The sequence below is a fragment of the Callithrix jacchus genome, chromosome 4 (genome assembly GCF_049354715.1).
Source record: "Callithrix jacchus isolate 240 chromosome 4, calJac240_pri, whole genome shotgun sequence".
Taxonomy (NCBI): Eukaryota; Metazoa; Chordata; class Mammalia; order Primates; family Cebidae; genus Callithrix; species Callithrix jacchus.
The window spans coordinates 67,398,623-67,425,159 of NC_133505.1; the positions used below are offsets into that span (position 1 = coordinate 67,398,623).

The 26,537-nt window shown below is 33.7% G+C and overlaps 1 protein-coding gene across 14 annotated transcripts in view; it reads right to left on the minus strand.

The window, feature by feature from the left end:
* KHDRBS2 (KH RNA binding domain containing, signal transduction associated 2) overlaps window positions 1–26,537 on the minus strand; it is a 656,950-nt gene that overhangs the window by 539,239 nt on the left and 91,174 nt on the right. For all 14 annotated transcript variants that reach the window (XR_013534311.1, XR_013534313.1, XR_013534310.1 and 11 more), the window contains exon 2: window positions 17,755–17,882. Coding sequence is in view for 2 of the 14 variants with exons in the window: in XM_078369472.1 (XP_078225598.1) it covers window positions 17,755–17,882 (128 nt within the window). In the remaining 12 variants the exon portion in view is untranslated. The remainder of the gene's footprint in view (window positions 1–17,754; window positions 17,883–26,537) is intronic.

Consider the following 26,537-nt stretch of genomic DNA (forward strand, 5'->3'; position numbering starts at 1 on the left):
GGTTGTACACAAATACTAGGCCATTTTAAATAAGGAACTTGAGCATCTGAGAATTTTGGTATTTGCAAGGGATCCGAGAACAAATCCTTTGAAGATTTTAATTAAAAACTGTACTGATAAGGAGAAATGTATTTCTGTCATTTGCTTCTTGTCTTCTACATGCTTTATAACTGTTTTGTCTCTCTTGCATTATTGTCTTAATTTATGTTTACTTCATTTTTTTTTGTAGTGAAATATTTAAATTCGTTTCACATTTCCTTTTGTAGATATTCTACAGCTATTTTCTTTGTGACTACCATGGGCATTATATTTAATATCTCAATATTACAATATTATAATGCTCTAATTTGAATTTATACCAACTTAACTTCAGTTACACAAAAAACGCTCATCTTCATGGTTTTATAATCGTTTCCATTGTTGATGTCACAAAATACATGTACACAAAATACATGTAATACATACATTATGTATTACATGTCAAAAAACATAAACCAATAATTCTTTAAGTTCATTAATCTCTTCTAATTATATTGTAAAATAAAAAGTGAAGTTACAATTTTACCAGCTTTTAGATCATTTAAAAAATGTAGTAATCTCTTAAATCTGTAGGAAATAAAAAAATGGAGCTACAAACCATTTTTAAGATAATACTAACTTTTACTACTGCCATTTATTTACCTTTATTAAGATCTTTATATCTTCATGTGGCTTCAAGTTACTGTCTAGTGTCTTTTAATTTCACCGTGAAGGACTCCCTGAAGCATTTCTTGCAGGGAAGCTCTGGTGGCAATCTTGGAGGGAAAGTCTGGTGGCAATGAACTCTCTGAGCTTTTGTGTGACAGGGATGTCTCAATTTATTTCTCACTTTTAAAGAACAGTTTTGGTAGATATAAGATTCTTGATTTACAGTATTTTTGTTTTAGCACTTGAGATATATTTTTCCATTGCCTTCTGGTCTCTATAATCTCTGATAAGAAATCTACTGATAGTCTTATTAAGTATACCTGTGCGTAACAAGCTGCTTCTCTCTTGCTGCTTTCAAGATTCTTTCCGCCAGGGGATAATGCTGGGAGATGGATAGCTACTACTGTGTTAACAGTTGAAATGGACCAAAATTAATGGCAATTTACTTCTCATGTCCTTCCTTATATTTTGCAATACTTTAATAGACTTCAGCAGTTATGGAATAGTTACATCAGACAGATTCTGCAATTGGAATTGTTGTCTAGGTAGGAAGACAGATTTCTGTTGCTTCCTACTTCAACAACTTCCCACAGTTCCTTCGCAAATTCATGATATATTTTAAACATAAAACTACTAAGTTTGCCTGGCAGCTTGGACAGAATGTGCAGGAGAGAGGAGTGAAGGGGATGTCCATAGTTTCTGACATGACCAAGTAGAAGGATAAGGTGTTGTCACCAGCTGAGACCGTGGGATGACAGAGCAGAAATGGGGTGAGAAGAATATTGGTTGAATCTGAAATGTCTATATATCCATATAGTGATGTCAAGTGGACAGCTTCAAGTAAGTCTTGGAGAAACTTTTGCATTATGTAAGGGCATGGCACATGTGACATCACAAAGGCAGTGTGGATGTAGATACAGAAGAGCACCATGGATAATCCCTAGGGAACTTCAGTATTATTAAGTTGTGTGGAAGGGTAGAAACCAGCAAACTAGGCTGGAAAATACAAGCAGTTTTGCAACAGGAGATAAAAAATAGTCTTGTCCTGGAAGCCAATGAAGACAATGTATCAATAACAGTTAAAGACAGACTTTAATTCCTATGATTTCTTTATTGCTGCAGAGGCAAAATCAGCACCAGTGGAAACTTACAGGAATAAGAATCATATTTCAGGCCGGGCGCAGTGGCTCATGCCTATAATCCCAGCAATTTGGGAGGCCGAGGCCGGTGGATCACGAGGTCAAGAGATTGAGACTATCCTGGTCAACATGGTGAAACCCCAGTCTCTACTAAAAATACAAAAATATTAGCTGGGCATGATAGCACATGCCTGCATTTCCAACTACCGGGGAAGCTGAGGCAGGAGAATTGCTTGAACCCAGGAGGCGGAGGTTGCTGTGAGCTGAAATCGCACCATTGAACTCTAGCCTGGGTAACAAGAGCGAAACTCTGTCTCAAAAAAAAAGAAAGAAAGAAAGAAAGAAAAAACATATTTCAATAAGAAAATGAAAAATCTGAACAGTGATGTCTACTCAATATTAGATCCAACTGGCTTATGTGGCACTGAACTTTCTTTTTAATCCTAGAAATATTCATATACAGACTGATGAGTAGCACAAATACTGTAGAAATGATTCCTAAATTGGGGTAGAAGATTCAGCCATATGATCTATGGGACATACTCCCCACTAATGAGTAGATTATTTCTGCCTCACTGACAACAGAGGAGAAATACATCTGCTTTTCCATCTATAGGACTTGGAAGTCTTGGCAGTCTGTGCCAGAATTATCTCAATGCCTCCTAGGATAAAAGAAAGTGAATAATACAATAGTTTAATGCAAAGAGTCTTCAGTGCAGACAGACATAGGAAATGTTAACACTATCATTAATATATTGTGGGGCTTTAGGAAAGTGACTTATATATTTTTAAACCTTACTGTTTTCTTTCTTTAGAACACTCACAATATACTTGAGAAAAGAAAATAGCAGTTCATTCTGCTTTTCTCAATGTCTGATATATACAGGGTAGTCATAAAAACTGTAATTCTCTTAAGTGTGAGGTCCCAGGTTTAAGGACTATTTTACAATGTTTTAAAGTTAGTCATTCCTCTAAGCTTGAGTTTTAGACTATGCTCTTAATTTAAGTATCAAAACTATTCCTAAACCAGAAATAAAATGTGTATTGTTTTTCCATAAAGGCAATATTTGAATCTGGTTTTTAAATTTTTAATAGATTTTGATGGGTTTTGGAGTCATGTTTGGGGCTAAGTTTTCTCCTGCATGCTTTAAGATACAATTTGCTTAAATTATAACAATGAACTATACGATGTAATGAGGTAAAGGCAACAGACTGTAAACTTACTAATGATGTTATTTTAGCAGTCAGTTCCTATGAGAGTTTCCTTATATATAAAATGTGCAGGATAGTATTATTAGGAATTTGTGACTAACAAATGAGTCAGTACATGTAAAAAGTATAAGGTATTTGGCATATAGAAAACACATAATAATTCTTAGTTTTAATTATTTGTTCCTCCACTGTAGGAAAAAGGCTTCTATATAGAACCAATCTTTTTTTTTTTGATTAATTGCTTTATATTAGCCCAAACTATTTTCAAAATATCTTTATTATTAGACAAATCAAATATAATAACAATCAAATGGCACAAAAGTGTCTGTTTATCTGTCTTACATTTATTTATATGTAAATGTATGCATGTATATATACATGCATGTATACCTCTTATACTCAAGAACAAACTCATTTGATTCACTTAATAATATGTCTTTTTGCAAATACAGAATTCTAACATAAATTGCTACATATGCAAATGCTTTCAAAAGTCTGTGTCTTTGTGATATTAATTTTGCAAAACTACTCTCTAAAATACTTGAGTTTGTACTCTTTAAGATATTATAGAGTGAAATTTTCCACATGCCCTAAAATCATTATTGATTATAATCAAAACGTATTTGTCAGTTTGATAAAGAACAGAAGCCTCTCAAATTAATCATAACCTGTATTTTTCTAAGAAGTAAGGTTCACATTTTTTTGAAATTTTCCATAAACTATATGTGTGTGATAGGAACATTAGCTGCTTCTTCAATTAGAAATATGGATTTCTCCATATAGAAAGGCATAGTTTTTCTGTCATATGTTTCATATAGTCATATGAACTTAGAATCTTCTTTTTGATTTTAGTAATTATCAACATGACTTTGCTTGTACAGAAGTTTTAAATTTCTGTTGTAAAAGAATTTATTCATTTACTTTTGGCATCAATAATTTGCATCTTTTAAAAATTATTTCCCCTAATTAAACTTTACGAAATAAAATTGTCCATAACTCAGTCTAGTATGTTTATTTATTTATTTATTAGCACTTAATTTTAGTGAGACACAGTTAGAATTTATTTTGGTGTTTGAGATAAGATAGGGACCTGGTCGTCCTTTTCTTTTGTCTCAAATTATCTTACTGGTTATCTCTCTAACACTTATTCAATAAATTATTTCTCCACACCCTTGTTAATATCTACTAATTATATATGTCCATGTTTATTTCATAAGGAATAGAAAATTGGTTTTATTAAATCACTTTTTGATCTAATAAAACTAGTGAATTTGCTTAAGCATGTTTAAAAACTAAATCAATCTTTCATTCCTGAAATAAACTCCATTTGAATATAATTTTCTATTCTGATGGATATGTGCTACTAAAATACATTCGCTAATATTTTTGTAATATTATTGTAAAATAGACATAGCAAAAAATTTACCATTTTAACTATTTTAAATATGTATCATTGTCATTATTATTTTCAGAGACAGGGTCTATGTTACCTCGGTTGGATTTGAACTTCTGAGTTCAAGCGATTCCCCAATCTTGGCCTACCCAGTGGCTGGGAAGTAGCTGCACACCACTATACCCAGCCCACTGTAACTAATTTTAAGTGCACGAATATGTGGCATTAAGTACATTTACACGGTTGTGCAACTGTCCATTTCTGTAACTTTTTCATCATTCCAAACAAAACTTTTATTCCTTCCAGCCCACAGTGCCCAGTAACCTCATTATACTTTCTGTCTCTATAAATTTGCCTGTTCTAGGAACCTCATAAAAGTGGAGTCAAATATTTGTTCTTTTTGACTGGTTTATTTTATTTAGCATAACATTTCAATGTTCATTTATATTTCAGAAAGTAACAGAATTTCATTACTTTTTAAAGCTGAACGCTATTCCATTCTGTGTGTATGTCACATTTTATTTATCTACTAATTTGTTGAGGATATTTGGGCTGTTTCTATCTTTTGGCTATTGTGAATAATACTTCTATGAACACTAGTGCTCCACACTTGGTAATATTTTACAGTTTTCCAATTGGTATCCACAAGTGAGGTTTGTTCTACAGTTTTATTTTTGTGACATCCTTGTGAAACTCATATATTTTTAAGAAAGTTCTTTGTAAAATGTCAAAAATCAAAAATATATTACACAAATTTTTCATAATTATTTACATTAAAAATGAAAATAAAAGTTACTCACAACTTTCTACAGGGATTTAAATGTCTTTCAACAAGTTGCTTGACTTCAGGTTGTAACTTCAGAAAGGTATTAACAATCCCTTGATGATGCAAAGTCTCTTGAATTTAATGGTAATATTTCTTTTCTGATCTCTTAAACATCTGTCTATATAAAAAGTCACTCCTACTGCAACAACAAAAGAAATAGCAGAAGATTCATCTGTGCTGTAATGAGTGTAGAGAAGCTTTCTGAAGGCTCAGTGAGTTAAACAAACAAATGAACAAACAAGCATATGAAGACTGGCAGGATTGTGGAGAAGGACATGAGATAAAACATATTTGGGTTGTCATGGGACCCTAAAGTAAGAATATGGGTTTGGACACTTTTCAAAAAGTGCTTGTGTTTTAATGGTCCTTTTGAAGTATTTTTCAGTTTTCCAGCTTAGGGTAAATGTGAAAATAAGAAGCAACCCTCTCAAACGAGATAGAAAATTTCAGCCTGAGGTGTGACAAGGAAAGGAGTAGGGGCTTTGTGACAAAATGAAAACAACTAGCTAAAACAGACTGAATATTCACTGGACATAGATAAGGGGAGACTGGCATGATTTCTGGAAGATCAAGGACATATTTGCAAAGGGTCATAAAACATGACATGAGTAGAAGTACAACTAATTAAACTAATTTAGAATTAGAAATGCATCAGTCAATGTGAGATGGAAACAAAAAAAATTAAAAATATAAAATGGAAAAATAATATCTGAAGTACATGGGATAGGCATTAATTAAAAGGAGGGGTAATCAGAAAAGACAAATTCTAGACAATACCACTGAAAATTTCTAAATTTTTCTAGAAAACAGGATTATTTCACATGCCATTCTATTGGAGAGAATATGGTCTACAACACTTTGAAATTTTTTCCTTCACAAAAATGTAAATCAGTGTCACATCATTTTCTCAATTAAAATTTAAATTCACAAATGAGGAGTTGGGAAACTGATACGAATGAAACTGAAATCACAAAGCCCATCAAATCCATTCTTCCATTTACTTTAAAGAAACAAAAAGCAATGCTGTTCAGTGGTCTATGGTAAAAATAAAACAGGTTTAAGCTGTAAGCGACAGAGTGGCTTCTGGAAAACCATATTGCTTACAAAAATAGAAACATATTTCCAAGATTATAAGTGTTTATATTTGGCTTTGAACTGTAGTCATAGTTTCCACATTTAGCAACTATTCTTAAGTGATCTGATAACTACTGAAAAGTCAGGAAAATCACACTCATCAAGGACTCAGACTTCAGTATTTCATCTTTTGAAGTATAAAGAAGGAAGCACACACTCCATAGGAAGACATAGCAAGTTGCAACCTTAGATGGGACTTGTTCTAACCAGGCACAGAAGGCTGCCCCTCTTTCTGGGACTGAACAGATTAAGAAGTAGTGAGCAAGTAAAGTGGTTTTAAACATATTCTAGAACTTTAATTTTCTGCATTAATCTACATAAGAAATTGATTTGAACACCATCGCAGTGGAACGTGGCTGCGTTTGATCTTTAAAAAGACCAAATTTGGGGCAGATTTATACTCCTGGCAATATATTGCTTTAAAGAGTTGGCAGTAACTCAAGAAATATAATGTGGGCCTTGGGGCAAATTTAAATGAAGGAAAGGTCCAATGTATTTCACAGAATTCTAAAAGTACATCAAAAAGATACTGTTAAAAGGCATTGAGAGGCTGAATTGCCTAGGTGAACAAACAGGTACACCAGCAAGCAACAAGTAGATACCCTTTCACAAGAGGAAGCTGCACTTTCCAGTCCTCTAATGGTCTCTCAGTTTACCCAGACACGTGCTGAACATCCCTTTTGCATGTCTAAGCAGTAACAAAATACAGCACAGCTTGTGCCACTTACATATATGTTGGTTTATTAGATCCTAGAAGGCACTGGTTTGTTGTGGCACAAGAAAATATGATATGGAATTTTTATCGTTTCTCCAAGGATAATAATTGTCTTCATTAATATAAAATTTATACCCTAAGCTATATTTTTATCCTTTTTGTATTGTAATAGCTTTGCATTTCACCACTAACTCATGATGTAATTGTGTTGAAGACATTTCAGACTGCAAATAAACTCAATACACAAAGTTTCTACCCTACAAACAACTTACTATAAGAAGCCAGTCTCATGCCTACACATGAACAGGCAAAAACTGTGAGCTATGGCCATTGCTTGCTGCAAAGAGATTGTTGTATGACTCTGACTGTAAGAATTTAACATCTCCACAATAGGTAGAGATGTTAAAATGTTAAAGAAATGGTGTATTGAACTATGAAGTACAGTATATGAGGATGAGAAATAGCTAATGTTAAGAATAGTGTTTGTTCTCCAGTCTCTTTCTCTCTCATTCTCTCTCTCTCTATACACACACACACACACACACACACACACACACACACACCACATACACACATACAGACACTCATATATATTAGCTACTCCTTGCAAAGCAGGGCTAACTCATAAGACAGTGTACTGAGAGTCAGCCTCCAGAGTCTTCTACATGAATCTCTTAGGAATATGGAGGAATACATTGCCATATTTGCCCTTGTAGAGGCTTAACTATCAAGAAATAATTGGGGATTGGGTCAAAATGGTGGACTAGAAGCAAGAAACTCATGTGTACTGCTCTCTTGGAGAGGAAATAAAAGACTAGTGAACAACGACCCAATAAGTTGATCACCTAAGAAACTGCTTTGGGATCCATCAAGGCAGGAAGGGCACACAGCAGAGAAGAGCAAAGCTGGGCAGTAGTCCATCTGGAATCAGTGTGTAGACCAGAGAAGCTCCCCACATGGGAAAGGTTAAGTGAGTAGGAGTGCCATGAGAGACTCACACTCTCTTGACAGGGACCTGGGGCAGGACTGGGGATGGGAAAATGCTCCCGGCCCTGCTGCACTACACCACACACTTCTAAATGGAGGCAGGGAGCTACCAGTAGTTTTGGCAAAGGTAACTCTCAAGTCTACAGAGACCTCTCAAGCCTTGGACCTTGGGACAGACTGGTACCAGTGACATAGCCCTGACAGAAGCTACAGTCACAATGCGTGGGAGCAGTAAGATTGATCCATCGACTCTCACCAGACAAAGTTTGAAGCCAGCTTCTGGCCCAGTGGAACCACTGCTGCTTGAACTCAGCTGGCAGGTACAGTCTTCTGTTGTCTTAGAAAATACTCATATAGCACGGCAGGCGACTTCACCTACCCCCAACACTGGTAAGCAATGTGCACCACACCTGCTAGGTCTTTGAGCCCAGTATCCTACTTCTGTCTGAACGCTACGGACAGGCACAACCATGTGTTCCAGGGAAGCACCCAGACAGTCATCCTACCCAACCACTCCTGCAGCACCTAGCTGAGTGGGACTTGATGGTTTATGTGGTGACTAAGCAGGGAGGAGCCCTCACTGAAAGAAGAGAGAAACCTGTGTTCACAGACTGGTGGAGGATCAGGGTGTGCCTCCCTCCACGAGGCCAAGTAAAGCCTGTCTGCAGACCACCGCCTCTACCTGAGAAAGCCCCGTGGACCAAACATCCAACAAAAGAAATGCGGACATGGAGCCTGATTGAAGGGGGCTCCTCCAAGGCCCGAAAATAGACTGTGTGAGTTGGTCATTCTCCTCTGAAGCATCACAGAGAACTACTGCCAAATGTACCCAAAAACAAAACAGCCATGCAGCCGAGTAAGAGGCCATCGGCTGGCTAGCACTCTTAAGTGCCATCTACTGGACTGTGGCCAAAAATACAAGACTAAAATATTTCCCAGGATATCACAGCGAACACATATGCACCCTGCTATACCACCATGGCTGCTGGCACATGAGAACAACCATGGGTCCCACCACCAAAATGTACTGATGAAGCACTTTGGCTGGCATTCCCCATCAAACAGTTGTGGCCACAAACCAGGAACACGTTAGCCTCCCCAGCATAGCAGGTTCCTAACCTCAGGGGGTCAGAGAACAAAGCTGGGGACCTGGTGCCAGCCCACTCAGGTAAGAGCATGTGGCCCATGAGCAGAACTGAGCCATGGCCCCTGAAATATTCTGGAATCAAAACCAGTTGACCGAATCCACCTTATACCAGAGTCAAACTGCCAAGGGCATCAGAGAAAATAAATGCAAAAAACCCCAACCAAAGGACAGCAACTTCAAATATTAAAGGACCATCAGCCCACACAGAGAGAAAGAACCAGTGAGAACCCCGGCAACTCAAAAAACCAGAGTGTCTTCCTATCTTTAAACAGCTACATTAGTGTCTCAACAATGGTTCTTAACCAGGTTGAAGTGGCTTCAATGGCAGACACAGAATTCAGGATATGGATAGAAATGAAGACCATCGAGATTCAGGAGAAAGTAAAAATCCAATTCAAGTAATCTAAGGAATGCAATAAACTAATACAGAGAATAAAAGATGAAGTGACCATCTTGAGAAAGAACCAAAGTAATCTGATAGAGCTGAAAAATGGGCTAAATAATTTAATAATACAATCACAGGTTTTAATAACAGGATAGACCAAGCTGGGGAAGGAATCTTCTTTTTTTTTTTTTTGCTTTGCATGTCTCTTTCTTTTTCATGTTTTAATTTTTATTATTTTGTATTGCATTTTAGGTTTTGGGGTACATGTGCAGAACATGCAAGATAGTTGCATAGGTACATATATGGCAGTGTGTTTTGCTGCCTTCCTCCCCTTCATAAAGCTTTGGTTCTAAAATCCACTCAGTCAGACAATTTAAAAAAAGGAATAAACAAGAATGAACAAAATCTATGATAATATGGAATTATGTAAAGAGGTGAAAACAACTCACGAAAGAGAAGGAGAGAAAGCAAGGAACTTGGAAAATCGCATCTTGTGAGAAAGGTTAACATTCAAATTCAGGAAATGCAGAGAATCCCTGTAAGATACTATACGAGATGACCATCCCCAAGACACATAGTCATCAGATTTTCAGTCAAAATGAAAGAAGAAACATTAAAGGCAGCTAGAGAGAAGGGGCAGGTCATCTACAAAGAAAATCCAATGGAGCTAACAACAGTCCTATCAGCAGTAACCCTGTAAGCCAGAAGAGATTGAGGGTCTATATTCAGCATTCCTAAAGAAAGGAAACTACAACCAATAATTTTATATTTTACCAAAGTGAGCTTCATAAGCAAAGGAGAAATAAGATTCTTTTGAGGCAAGCAAATGCTAAGGGAATCCATTAATACAAGACCTGCCTTACAAGAGGACCTTAATGGAGTGCTAAATATGAAAACAAATGACCATTATGCACCACCACAGAAACACACTTAGGTATATAGACCATTCACATTATCAAACAATCAAGTCTGCATAATAACCACTTAATAACATGACAACAGGATCAAATCCATGCATATACAAACTAACCTTGAATATAAATGGGTGAAATACCCCAAATAATAGGCACAGAATGGTAGAATGAATAAAGAAGCAAGACCCGACTATATGTTCCTTGAAGAGACCCATCTCACATGCAATGATATCCAAAGTCATGGGATGGAAAAAAAATCTAAAAATAATGGGATGAAGAAAAAAGGTCAAAGTAATGGAATTGAGAAAAATCTACCAAGCAAATAGAAAATAAACAAACAAGAAAACCAAAAATTGAGGGTTTGCTACTCTAATTTTAGACAAACAGGCTTTAAGCAAACAAAAAACAAAAGAGAAAAGAAGTACATTACATAATAGAAGAGTTTGAGTCAACAAAAAGACTTAACTATCCTAAGCATACATGCACGTATCATAGGAGTACCCAAATTCATAGAACAAATTCTTAGAGGCCTACAAAGAAATCTAGATAACCACACAACAATAGTGGGAGAACTTTAACATACCACTGACAGTACTAGACAGATCATCGTGGCAGAAAACTAACAAAGATATTCAGAACCAGAACTTAACACTTACCTAAATAATCCTAGTAGACATCTAAAGAACTCTCTACCCCTAAACTTCAGAATTTATATTTCTCTCTGCACATGGTACTTTAAAATCGACCATAAAACAATTGGCCATAAAACAATCCCCAGTAAATTGAAAAAGATTGAAATCATACCAAGCACACTCTTGGACCACTGCACAATAAAAATATAAATCAATGCTAAGAAGATTCCTCAAAACCACAGAATTACATGGAAATTAACCTGCTCCTGAGTGACTTTTGAGTGAACAATAAAATTAAGGCAGAAATCAAGAAATTCTTTGAAACTACTGAGAACAAAGATACAACATACAAGAATCTCTGGGACACAACTAAAGCCTTATTAATAAGAAAGTTTATAGTGTAAAATGCCCACACAAAATAACTAGAAAGATCTCAAATTAACAACCTAACATGACACCTAGAGGAACTAGAGAAACAAGAGAAAAGCAACATCAAAGCTAGCAGAAGATGAGAAATAAACAAAACCAGACCTGAACAGAAGGAAGTTGTAACATGAAAAAAATACAAAAGTTCACATCCAGGTGTTGGTTCGTTGAAGAATAAATAATAAAGGAAAAATCAAGACATGATCTAAGTAAATACCAAGATATTACAAAGGGGACATTACCACATTACCACTGTGGGGATCCCACAGAAATGCAAAAGCTTTCAGAAACTGTTACAAACACCTCCATGTACACATGCTAGAAAACTTGGAAGAAACTGGTAAATTTCTGGACACATACAACCTCCCGAGATTAAACCAGGACGAGATTGAATCCCTGAACAGACCAATAATTAAGTCCAAAATTGAATCAGTAATAAATAGATGACCAACCAGAAAAAGCCCAGGACCAGTTGGATTCATAGCCAGATTTTATCAGATGTATAAGAAGAGCTGGTCCCATTCCTACTGAAACTATTCCAGAAAATAGGGGAGGAGTCCTTCTTCTCTAATTCACCAGGATGATGAAGCCACCATCATCCTGATACTAAAACCTGGAAGAGACAAAACAAAAAAATTAAAACTCCAGGCCAATATCCTTGATTAACATAGATGCAACGGTCCTCAACAAAATACTAGCAAACCAAATCCAGCAGCAGATTAAAAAGCTAATCTACCACAATCAAGCAGGCTTTATCCCTGAGATTGGTTTAACATATGCAAGGTTGGTTTAACATATGCAAATCAATAAATATGATTCATCACATAAACTAAAATAAAAAACAACATGATCATTTCAACAGATGCACAAAATTATTTCAGTAATATTCAATATCCCTTCATGTTAAAAACCATGAACAAACTAAGCATTGAAGAAACATACTTCAAAATAATAAGAGCCATCTATGAAAACCCTACTGCCAACAACATACTGAAAGGGCAAAAGCTGGAAGCATTCTCCTTCAAAACCATAACAGACAATGATGCCCTCTCTCACTACTCATAGTCAACACAGTACTGGAAATCCTGGTCAGATAAATCAGGCAGGAGGAAGAAATAAAAGGCATGCAAATAGAAAAGGAGAAAGCTGAACTATCCTTATTTTGGATGATATGATTTTGTATCTATAAAATCCCATAGTGTCTTCTCAAAAGCTCCCAGATCTGATAAGGAACTTCAACAAAGTTTCAGGGTACAAAATCAATGTACAAAAATCAGGAGTAGCATTTCTATACCCCAACAACCTTAAAGCTGAGAATCATATCAAAAAATACAATCACAATAGACACACAAAAAAACATAGAAATACAGTTAAGCAGGAAGGTGAAAAATGTTTATAATGAGAATTACAAAACACTGCCTGAAATAAATCAGACAAGACACAAACAAATGAAAAAACATTCCATGTGTACGGCTAAAGAAAGAATCAATATTATTAAAATGGCCATACTGTTTGAAGCAATTTACAGATTCAATGCTATCCCTATAAAATTACCAAAGATATTCTTTACAGAATTAGGAAAAACTATTCTCAAATTCATATAGAATGAAAAAAGAGTCCAAATAGCCAAAGCAATCCTAAGCAAAAAGGAAAAAGATAGAAGCAACACGTTATCTGACTTCAAACTATACAAGACTACAATAACCAAAACAGCATGATATTGGTACAAAAACAACCACATAGACTAATGGACCAGAATATAGAACCCAAAAATAAAGTCACATGCCTACAACCACCTGATCTTCTACAAAGTCAAACAAACAAACAACAACAACAAAACAAACAAAAAGCAGGCAATGAGGATAACTGGCAGCCATATGCTGAATATTGAAACTGATACTTTCTTTACACTACTTACAAAAATAAACTCAAGATGGATTATAGACTTAAAAGTAAAATTCAAAACTATAAAAACTTTGGATGATAATGTAGGAAATACCATTCTGGAAATAGCCTCTGACAAGATACTAGATGCAATTGGAACAAAAACAAAAATTGACAAATGGGTTGTAAACTAAAGAACTTCTGCACAGCAAAATAAACTATCAATAGAGTAAATATACAGCCTACAGAATGGAAGAAAATATTTGCAAACTATGCATCTGACAGTGTTCTAATATGCAGCATCTATAGGGAACATAAAAAAATTAACAAGGAAAAAATAACCCCATTAAACAGTGGGCAAAGTAGATGAACAGTCGCTTTTCAAAAAACATACATGTGGTCGACAAGTATGTGAAAAAACACTTATCATCTCTAATCATTAGAAAACGCAAATCAAAAGCACAATGAGACACCATCTCGCACCAGTTGGAATGACTATTCTTAAAAAGTCCAAAAATTCCACATTCTGGTGAGGTTGCCAAGGAAAGGAAATGCTTATACACTGCGGTGAGATTGTAAATTTTATCAGCCACTGTGGGAAGCAGCTTTGCAAATTCTCCAGGAACTTGTAACTATTATCTGACCCAGCAATTTCCTTTATAGTACATATACTTAAGGGAATATAAATCATTCTACCATAAAGACACATGCACACATATGCCCATCACAGCACTATGTCATGCACAGCAAAGACACAGAATCAACCTAGATGCCCATCAATGGTAGACTAGATTTTTTTAAAAATGTGGTACGTATAAACCATGGAATACTATGCAGCCGTAAAAGAAGCTACCATGTCATTTGCAGCAATACAGATGGAGTGGGAGGCCATTATCTCAAGTGAGCTAAAGCAGGAACAGAAAATCAAATCTGCATGTTTTTACTTGTAAGTGGGAGCTAAACATTCAGTACACACGGACACAAAGAAGGAAACAATAGACACTGGGGCCTACTTGAGGGTTGACGGTGGGAGGAAGGTGAGAATGGAAAAACTACCTATGAGGTACTATGCTTATTACCTAGGTGAGGAAATAATCTGTACACAAAGCCCCCATGACACACAATTTACCTATATAATAAACCTGTGCATGTACCCATGAAACTAAAACAAAAATTAAAAAGTAGTAATTGCTGTGATTCTGAAACATTTGCAAATGCAAACTGATGTGCAACATCTATTTCTCTATTAATCTCTTTTGCAAATAAATATTATTGTATATTTTTAAGGTTCACAAAATTATATTATGAAATACATACACAAAGTAAAAAAGTTACTGCAGTGAAGCAAAGTAATATACTCACCATCTGAATAGTTGCCCATTTGTTTTATTCATTTTTGTAGGGAAGAGCAGTTAAAGTGTACTCATTTAGCATGAATCCCAACTACACGTCTATTAATTTTATTATAAATATATAAAGCCAATTAAGAAAAACAGCTAATTAAAATAATTTAATATTATAATATGGCATATTTTCCCCAGGTTAAATTATTAAATATAAAGCACCAGAGCTAGATAAATGATTCTTAAAGAGCATTTTTATAATTTAAATTTTAAATTTCATTTAATTGCTTGTAGTATTCAACTGAGCAAATTTACTTGAAATTGCAGACTAACTGAAACACAATCTATCCAAAAAAGTCATGTAGTCAAGTCTTTAGAAGGCCATTTCCTCAAGAATTCCCTTAGTCATTAATTGCTCTTTGAGAAGAATGTATCATCACCATATAAATTATTGGTACAAACAGACAGCAGGCATCAAGGGAAGAAACGGAACTGAGAGAAAGCTATATAAAGCAGGTTTTTCACCAGTGTGGCCCCCTGAAGGATAAATCACTTTTTTATTATAAAAGATTAAACTTTAAATCCATAAATACTGTTGTACTCTGTCAACAGCTCATAGTATCACACCACATCACACATTTTACAGCTGATAAATGTACATCAAATACAGCTCAAGTTTAGTGATCATAATCTTAACTCTATCTCACTGATATTTTTCTAAAAAGTGGACAATAAACAGCAGGAAAATATCACAACTTTTATAATAAAATACAGTTTGTTTTCAAAAGACTATTAAGTATAAGATATAATTTGTTCCCCAAATATTATGATTGATTGTTGTAGTATAAAAACAGAAAAACAAGGTAGGTCAATTTTGATAAGTGAGTACAGTCTGCTTCTCAGAATTTCAGTCTTTCTCTATAAAAGAGCTCTAAAGGTCTCTTTTGTGTGATAATTAAATGAAATGAATATTCCTTTAAAAATAAATTAAAGACATTTGTCAGGCTATTACTCATTTAAAGAAATGATAAATTTTCTCAAGCATGACTTGTTATTTGAGACTGTTCCATACAGCTACTATATTAACCATCGGGTGCTATCATTTTTCACATCTTCAACATTTAACATGAAAATATAACGCTAATATGTGGGCTTGATCAGTCAAGTTAAAATTGTAATGTTCACCAAAATTGAAGAATCTAAAATAATAGTAACTGTACTAAAGATTTCCATCTATAACAAAAGTATGACCCTGAGCAATTCATAATTTTTCAGTTACCTCATCCGTAAAATAAAAGTTTTATATATTCTGTGACTTCCAAGATTAGTTCCAGCCTATGCATTCCATGATTTTAAAAATTCTAAGAGATAAAACAGTTTGCAGGTGATCTGTGATTCACGGCAGTTAAGAACAAGCAGTTTTATTGTTTGAGCATTTTCTTATACGTTATGAAATTAAACACAAAAATTTGACACCATAGAATATTTTTATTTTGGTATTCATCATTCTGAATCAAGCACAGACTCTGGTAATAATCCGCATCAAACCACTTGAAGAGCCAAGACTTTATGGCCTTATATATCTTGCCAGCTTAATTTGATCAGATACTATAGAACTACATTTTTATTTAGAGGCAAGTATTAAACTGTCATTGACTTTCCCATATCCAGAGAATAAAAAAATGTTAATCCAAGAAACACCATCAAGTTATGCCATATTTAAATATATGATTTAAGAAAAGAACCTTGTATTCAAGATTATACTGGTTAATTGATCAAGTGAAAGAGGACATATTATTCCTTATACTCCAACATATTTCTACCTTATTTTACTACTATGCAAATTTTTCATGTATATTTCTAAGACTGCTCAATTTAATATTTGAGAGAACATTATTATAAAGCAAATCTAATAAAGTTTATTTTTAAAAACATATACCTATTTAACACGGCTTTCTTGCAACAGAGTCTAGGTCAAAAACAAAACAAAACACAACAACAACAAAATTAAACAAAATCGCATGCCCAAAATACTTCATCTGAAAGATAAATTTCATGGTTTGCTGGGCTTTATCAATTGTATCTCTGTTTGAAATAATTATACACAAAGCATCTAGTTAATTATATTTACTAAAGTTTGTTATATTAGAAGACAATTGGTAAACTAGAGCATTTATTTCTGTAATCATTACTATTAGGATAATTACATGGTCCTTGCTTCACATTCACTCTTCAGAAAGTAAATTATCAGCTTGAATCGTTGAATTTACATTTTAGCTTCCTCCATTCATTTCACCAAAAAAAATTCCTCCTTTTACCCACTGACATTTATGAATATAACTGATGAAACCATGCCACTGAATGCTATCTTTCATAATCAATGATCTACCAGTAAAAAAATAGTTTAAAGAAAGAAACAACATTAAGAACCATATCATAATTATTTTATGAATGAACCTTGAATATAGAAGACTATGGGTTGTAATCTAAGAGTCTAATAACCACCATGCGATTGTCTTACCTATATTAATAATGATTACTTGCTGATTTTCTAATGTTACATATTTAGTATCATTAACTCTACTCCCTTTTATAATAAGGATATATACTTTAACATGAACCAAACATAGTGAAATGGATGTTCATATTTGGACAAATTGATGAATCATTTATACTTTGAATAAATGAATAGAATATCTGATTTTGCCTCCTACATTCACAGAACAAAAATGCTGTAGCCTTCAGCTGAAAATTACCCTCATCATTACCCTTTCAAAAATGTTCCTTCCCTCATGTCAATATCACGTGCTTGCATATACTTACCTAATAAAGCTTCAAATATTTATTTTATAAACGTTGACAAATAAAATATCATCTTATTTTATCATTTTTCCCTCAGTTCTATGAAAGTAAAGTATATTTGGTGGTACCTTTGGATATTGCTTGACAGGAATCAGAACTCTTTCTGAGAGCTTTATGTTTTTGTTGCTGATGACATCAAGATATTTCTTTTCTTCGTCTTCCTTTTTTCCATCAGAACCTTGAAATTTTTCAATTTCTGGAAAAAAAATCACAAGAAGAAGACAAGTGAAAAGAGGAAAAATATTATCATAAACATGCTGATTGTTCATATTACTTCTCTTCTCAAATAACATTTTGATGAATAAAAGGCCTGAAACGGCATCTCATGAACAGATATGTTAATGCTGTTACTGTATTTAAGAGAACCTCTGTCAACTCAAACTAAAAAGCAATCATTGAAAATGTCGGTGTCTTCTGTGAAACAATTGATGAATGCAATTAATTTTAACACCTTCAAATACAATAAAAAGGTAAAATACGTCCTTTCATTAAACTATTTTAGCAAACATAATTTTTTCCAGCAGCAATAAATAAACAAAATACATTTTAAGATTATATGCTTTATTTTTACTCAGAATTATTCCTAAGAAAATAAAAAAATTAAAATGGTAATTATTAAGTTAGCTAAAATAGGTAGTAAAGAAAAATTGCATGATATTTTACAAGGGTTATAGAAAAGTCATATAAAGGATGAAATCAAATCTATAAATGGTAACTGGTATTCATCAACATGACATTATTTATCTAGATGTTTTAAGAAAAACTTTAGAATATTACCAGATTTGACATTTTGAAGCATACTTATCCACCCCTTCATTTTTGAATTAATTTATTCCATGGAAAATGTTAAACCTCTCCTAGGCACCAGAAATACAACAGAAAAAAATAAAATATCTCTTCTTTTAGAGACTGTATATTCTAATATGGAAAATGAACAATGAGAAAAAGAATACATGGGCACAAATACGGTTATATAGACTGTATATTCTAATATGGAAAATGAACAATGAGAAAAAGAATACATGGACACAAATATGGTTATGGGTTAGAGCAAAGAATAAACACAATGTAGCTGCTAAAAATATCAAGGAGGGGGCCGAGTGCGATGGCTCAAGCCTGTAATCCCAGCACTTTGGGAGGCCGAGGCGGGTGGATCACAAGGTCAAGAGATCGAGACCATCCTACCCACATGGTGAAACCCCGTCTCTACCAAAAATACAAAAAATTAGCTGGCATGGTGGCGCATGCCTGTAATCCCAGTGACTCAGGAGGCTGAGGCAGGAGAATTGCCTGATCCCAGGAGGCGGAGGTTGCAGTGAGCCAAGATTGCACCATTGCATTCCAGCCTGGGTAACAAGAGCTAAACTCCTCTCAAAAAAAAAAAAAAAAAAAAAAAAAAGAATATCAAGGAGAGTGGGCTATTACTTCAGATTTGCAGGGTGATATTTGAGCAAAGCCCTGAATGACAGAGAAGAGTAAGCCATGAGAATACTAAGAATAGCTTAACAGTTCTATGAAAAACATGCTTTACTTGCTCTTGGAATAGCAAGAAGCAAGAAAGCCTGTGGGGCTGAAGAATAGTGAATGTAGAAAAAAGACTTGCTAGGTGATTATAGAACAGATCATGTAAGAATTGTAGGATACATAATGTTTTCTGCTTTTTATTTTGACTGTAATGGTAAGCCTCTGGACCACTGAAGAACAAAGGAAGGCAGCCACATTGTATTTTTAAGGATAACATCATATGTAATATTTAAAACCAATCACAGCAGAAGGCAAGCAAACAAGGAAACCAACTTACATTTGTCTATCTGAGAAACAATACTGACAAGGTAGGAATGAGATATTAGAAGACTGTATAGCTACAGTCATCTCATGCAATGAACCATGTAAAATAAGTATTTTGAAGAATTGTTAAAAATTCATTTTACAAATTGCCTTTATATTTTTTGACATAGTTATTATAACCATAACATAATCAGTAAATATTTCTTTTTTTTCTCTGCTCTTAGTCAATGTACTAAAATACTAACTAAATTAAGATATGAATGTGACAGTGTTTTACTTTTGTTATGGATAGAACAAAACATTCTATTTTTTGTTATCTTGGAGTAGAGAAAAGGTGATGATAGTTATTAAGTATGAACAATTTTCATATACATTTATTTATACTGCATATTAAAACAATTATTTTTTAAAGGTCTGACTACTTCCAAAGGTAAGAGGAATATGCATTTTATCTAGCAGTTTTTTTCTTTGTTATTCTATAGTTAACCTAAATTTGTCCCCCACGTTTTCAAATGACTTAAAGAAAAATCCCTAAAACATTCCAGTTAGTAATATTTTTACATACTAATTATTCGAGTTGTGTGGAATTTAAAACAATTATTTTGAAGTAATATTACATTACTTACCCAGGTAATACCTGCATGAAATCTCAACTGCATAAATTTTACAAAGTCATTTATAATCATCTTATCAGTTACATGGTACAATTTCCTTAAAGACAAGTATCTTGAACTAAACTGAACTGTTTGAAAATAAGTTATATGTCCATAATTTCTATTTAGTATAACATCAGATTCCTATGTTCCTACACAGAAGTGTTTACAAGTCATTTTAACTAACTGCCTCTTTAAACTGAAAATCAATCTTTATTCCAATCTTTGAATCCCTATGTAGTTATTACAACCAGAACTATGATAACTGCAAAGAAAATCTATTCATTATTTCCTCTGTTACTAAGAAGAAACTTTTGATCACTGCCCTATGGGTGCATGCACCTACATAATGTCATACTTTGTAGCTTGCTGAGGCAATTGTAATGTAGAACACACTGAAGAAGCTGCCTCACAAGGCTTCTACCTTGTTACTTTTTCATAAAGTAAATTGAGTTTGTCTGACATTATTTGCTATCCATAAAACTACTACCTTAGGCTTTTTTTAGACATTTGCAATTTTATCAGGCCATAATTAATTCTAATAACATTCCCATCAAGAAACACAGTTACATGAAATAGCATTTCCACTGCTATTTCTGTTCAATTCTGCAATTTTCTTTCAAATTTTGGGGGTATTATTTTGCCCTCCTAATACTTTCAGGGAGTTATCTTGCCTTCTTTGGCATATCTCCAGGAGTAATAGCTCAATACTTGCATTTGTCAAATGCATAAGTAACAAAATGGTATATGCCAAATTTGCCTGGGTTTAAAACCAAAGAAACCTAATTTAAATAGCACCTTTATTATTTTATTTTCAATTTAAAATAACTTTTTAATTTAATAATTAATGCATGTTAACTTAATTTAATAATTAATGCATGTTCTTTGTGTCTAACTTATGAACATTTAGACAATATAGGTATTCATAAAAATTTAAAAGTGTCCATAGTATTATCATTCTCCAATAACTAGACAGTGTCGTATAGTGGCACTGAATCCTTTTTCCATACTTGATTATATATTGTCTATTTAAATTTACCTGTCGTATCATTGGGAAAATACACTCAATATATTAGAGCCCACTTATCTTTAGTTGAAAAAAATGTTAGACTACAGAGAGTTTAGTGTTTTCTGATCTTTCAGTTTATTAATGTATATATTCATCCAAAACTTTATTTTAGCCTTCATTGACTGTATTTGATGTGGTTATCATCAAAGTACCAAGATTATGTGAGGATTACAAGAGCCAAGTTAGATCATGTCTGCATCCACTTGCACCACTTAACTCATTGGTTTAAGTCAAACGGAGGTTACAGTAAGAAGGTAGAGCTATTTTGTATAAAATGTTTAGTTTTGCTCTTGACTCACCACTCCCTCATTTTCTTTGTGAATATTATTTTCTGAATTATGCTTTCTCTTGGTTTTCTTTTTAAAGATTTTTAGTTGCCTATTTAATTCCTTTTATTTTTACATTTTTTACTGGTAAAAATACTTAATGTTATGAGTTTTCCTTTAAAAAACTTTTTTATCTGTGCCTGTAGATTCTGACTAGTTGTCTTTTCATTGAAATTTATTTGTAGAATTTCTGATATTTTATTTTCTTAATCCCAAAATATTGTTTAGGAACATTTAAATAAATGTCTGGGTGTTAGAACCTGCCATTTTATTTTTATATTAATTTCTTTTTAATATTGAGTCTTCTTTATTATTTCTATATTTTGGAATTCAAAGGAAGATTTCTTAGTAACTAAATTTTTTGGACATTGCTTATCAATATTTCATTAAAGAGATGTGTATTTTCTGTTGTTTCATTAAGAGTTAGATATAAATCAATGAAATTTTATTCCCTTGCTGGATACACCTTGGAATGCAAGAGGTACATCAGGTATTTCAGTTTCCCTGAAAATCCATGTAAAACTTATTTTCCATATCCAAGCTGTCTTTCTAAAACACAGATCTGAGCATTCCACATATCTCTCTTCTGTTGGAATATGGTATATGAACTGTGTTTATTCCCTGGCTGTACTAAGCATTCAAATCTTTGTCGAATGTATAAGTGTCACTACCCTGTCATGTACCTGCTTCTCACTGTCTGAAGGTTAACCTCTAATTTTTCTCTGGTCACTAAAAATGGATCAACCATTCTAATCTTGTTTCTCCCCACTTTCTAGACTTCTTTCTTGCCACCTTGAAACAGGCACGCTGTATTCTATCCTCATATACAGTCTAAGCAAACGGTACTCTCAGAGTCCTTAGGCTTTTGCTGATAATCTTCCCTTCTTCCTCTGACAAGTAGGATATTACTCCATCATTAAGGCAGGCCCAAGTTTAATACTCATATTGCATTATTGCCTCATCTCAGGTCTCCCTTAGCACTTTGTACTCTAAATGCTGCACTTTTATCACTTTTTAATGTGCTATTTGAAAGTGTTTTCCTTATTACACTATGACTTCCTTGAAGCCAAAGACCATATCACATCTATTATTTTTCACTCCCAGCACTCATTATAATAGATAACTTAAAATTTAAACTGAGTCACGTCACTCATCAGCCTGTCCCTCTGAATAAATCTTTCTAGAAGAATATCCCTTGGTTTTTAATATAAAAATTTCATTAAACATATGCAGCTCTCAATACAGTGATTTTTAGACTGTTATTTACACAAGAAAACTTACGTTTATTTCCATAAAATATGGCACTAAACTTTAAAATTCATATTTATTTCCACAAAATGCAATACATTTTTATAACCTGATAGGTTTTAATATCATGTACACATCTTGAAAACTATAACAAAAGGGTGACATCTCAGAGAGGTGATAGGAATTCAAAAAAACTTTAACAACCTTATTGATCAATGATTAGAAAATGACATTTTAAGCATTTTACAACCTAGCATAATCTCTTGTTACTTATATGTTAATGGTTAAGTACAATTTTGGTTATATTTTAAGAAATTGTTTGAAGGTTTTGAGTTGACAAGATATGCACTGTAATTTTTTTCATATAAAAATTGGAAAATAAGCTCTCAGCTTATTTTTATTCAATATATCTCATAAATCAACAGATCTGATATTAATATGAAAAGCAACACATCTGATTTCTTTAAATGAATTATTAATTGGGAACAACCTGTACTTACTACTAAGTTATTTCTGATTTTCTCAGATTCATATTCAATTGCATTTATTTTCAGAGCATGAGTAGAACATATGTCCTATGTGTGTGTGAAAAAATAAGAGGCTTTACTGTTGCCAAAGATATCTTGAGATCTACTATCTTAATGAAAAGAAAACAACACATTTAAAATCAGCAACTCAAGCTGCATTCGTTTGGTTCAAACTAAAAGACGTTTTTCCTTGATCCTACTTTTACTGTGATAATTATATAAAATGACATTCACCATTTAGACTCAATTTACAGAAATGCTACAAGCAGATGTGCTTGAATTTGTATTAATTTATTTTCAAGATGTTCAGAACTCTAATTACATTAGGCATTCCTTGTGTTTAAAACTCAATTTTCCTGAATATATAGAGGCGAGCCATTATTCATTAGAGGTAAAAATTCCAGCTATGTCAATAGCATGAGGTATTTAAATAGAACTGAATGTGACCTGCTTCAAATCCATCATTTGTGCCCAGGGCACAGTTTCTTCATCAAATTATTTCATTCACTCAGCACATGTTATAAAGAGCATCTTACTATGTATAAATTATTGGGAAGTAGAAGAAGGTGATGTTACACCTTTTTTAAACTCCTGCTTATCCTGTGATCATTCGTTGCAAGGGACACAACGAAACAGTCATTACTTTTTGTTGCTCATTCTATTCCTAATTTATTACCTGTATATTTCAAGAAGCAAAACTTACGCAAAGCAAATTGAGAAGTTTATTAAATATATTTCTAGTATTTATGAATGATTAAATATAAATTGGAAGGCCATCTCCCTCAGCATCAATATTTTGGCTGAATATAATAAATACTAATACTATCAAAGAAGTTAAGATACTCTCTTTAAATATATTTAAAATGAATATATATGTATTTAATGTATATATTTATATATGTATAGACATACCCATACCTATATACACATATGCATATATATTTACATATGTTTTCCGGGGGATAAATACTTCATTGGAGATTGTTCTGTTAAATTTAAGGTGTATCTGAAATCTTATATGGTCCCTTTGTTTTAGGTAAATAGGTCAGCATTTTGTAAACTGATTCTGTGGCTGGAGATGAAAGATAAAACAGCCACAATTTTTGAAGTCAGACTAATCAAAAATATGTCCTAATTTTTATGGGCCTCAAAAATATAAATAGATCTCATATAAAATTGTGAAACCACATCTTGACTTGTTGAATTGTTTTGAAAATAAGCCCTAATATATATAAGGGTCAATGTTTGTGATGATTTTTAATCTCCAGGAAAAAATTATACATCATTTCCCTTTAACAATAACCCCTTCACCCAACTCCAAAGGAGAAAGCTACTTTAATGCATTATCGTGAGTAAATTCCTGGAATTGGAATAAGTCATAGTAGCTATACATTTAACATTTTTAAAAAATGCTAAAATATATTCCAAAGTTACTGTACCATTTTACAATCATGCCAGCAACTCAGGAGGATTCCAGGATCTCCTCATCTTCACTGACACTTGCTATTGTTTAATTTTAGCCATTATAGTATGTATGCAGTGATATTACATTGAGAATTTGATTCACAGTTCTTTAATAACCAATGATGTTGGACGTATATTAATATGATAATTGTAAATTTGGTATCTTCTATAAATAAACACTCAAGTTTGCTGTCAATTTTTAAATGAATTATCATTTTATTACTGAGTCATAAAAGTTCTTTATACCCTTGGATACACTTCCCTTATCAGAAAAAATAATTTCCAAATATTTTTCCTCTTCTGCATGTTTTCTTATCACTCCTTGATATCATTTGCACCATGGAAGTTATAATTTCGATGTGGTTCAATTTATTTTGTTTTTTCTTCGCCACTTAACTTTTGTGTCATATCTAAGAAACGACTGCCTAACCCATAGTGGTAAATATGCTCCTGTTTTTTTTTTTCCAGGAATTTTATAACTTCAGCTCTTACATTTAATTACTTGATCCATATTGAGCTAAATTTTTATAAACAAGGTAAGGACACATGTACACGAATGTTCATTGCAGCACTGTTTACAATAGCAAAGACCTGGAATCAACCCAAATGCCCATTGATAATAGACTGGATTGGAAAAATGTGGCACATATACACCATGGAATATTATGCAGCAATCAGAAATGATGAGTTCGTGTCGTTTGTAGGGACATGGATGAATCTGGAAAACATCATCCTCAGCAAACTGACACAAGAACAGAAAATGAAACACTGCATATTCTCACTCATAGGTGGGTGATGAAAAATGAGAACACATGGACACAGAAAGGGGAGTACTAAACACTGGGGTCTATTGGTGGGAAAAGGGGAGGGCCAGTGGGAGGGGGAGGTGGGGAGGTATAGCCTGGGGAGAAATGCCAAATGTGGGTGAAGGGGAGAAGAAAAGCAAAGCACACTGCCATGTGTGTACCTACGCAACTGTCTTGCATGCTCTGCTCATGTACCCCAAAACCTATAATCCAATAAAAAATTAAAAAAAAAAAAAAAAAAGAAAAAAAAGAAAAAAAAAAAAAAAAAAAAAAACAAGGTAAGAGTCCAACTTCATTCCTTTGCATGTGGATAACCAGCTGTTCTACCACCACTTGTTGAAATGACCATGGTTTTTCCGCATTGGATGTTCTTGGAACCCTTGTAAAAAAATCAATTAACTACGAATGTCTAAGGGTCTATTTTTGGATTTTTTTTTTTTTTTGAGATGGAGTCTCTCTCTGTTGCCCAGGCTGGAGTGCAGAGGCACAATCTCTGCTCACTGCAACCTCTGCCTCCTGATTCAAGTGATTCCCTGCTTCAGGCTCTCAAGTAGCTGGGATTACAGGTGTCCACCACCACACCCAGCTAATTTTTGCATATTTAGTAGAGACAGGGTTTCACCATGTTGCCCAGGCTGCTCTTGAACTCCTGACCTCAGTGATCCACCCATCGTGGCCTTCCAAAGTGCTGGGATTACAGGCATGTGAGCCACTGCACCCGGCCTACAAATTTTTTATTACTGTATCTTTGTAGTAAATTTTTAAATCACAAAGTATGAGTTCTCCACATGTGTTAATCCTTTTCACAGTTCTTTTTGTGGTTTTAGGTCCCTTGGATTTCTATATAAATTTTTAGATTATTTAGTCAGTTATATAAGAAAGCACCTGAAATTTTGATAGGGATTTTACTGAATCTGTAGATCAATAAGGGATATTATCATCTTAGCAATATTTAGTCTTTCAAATGGTG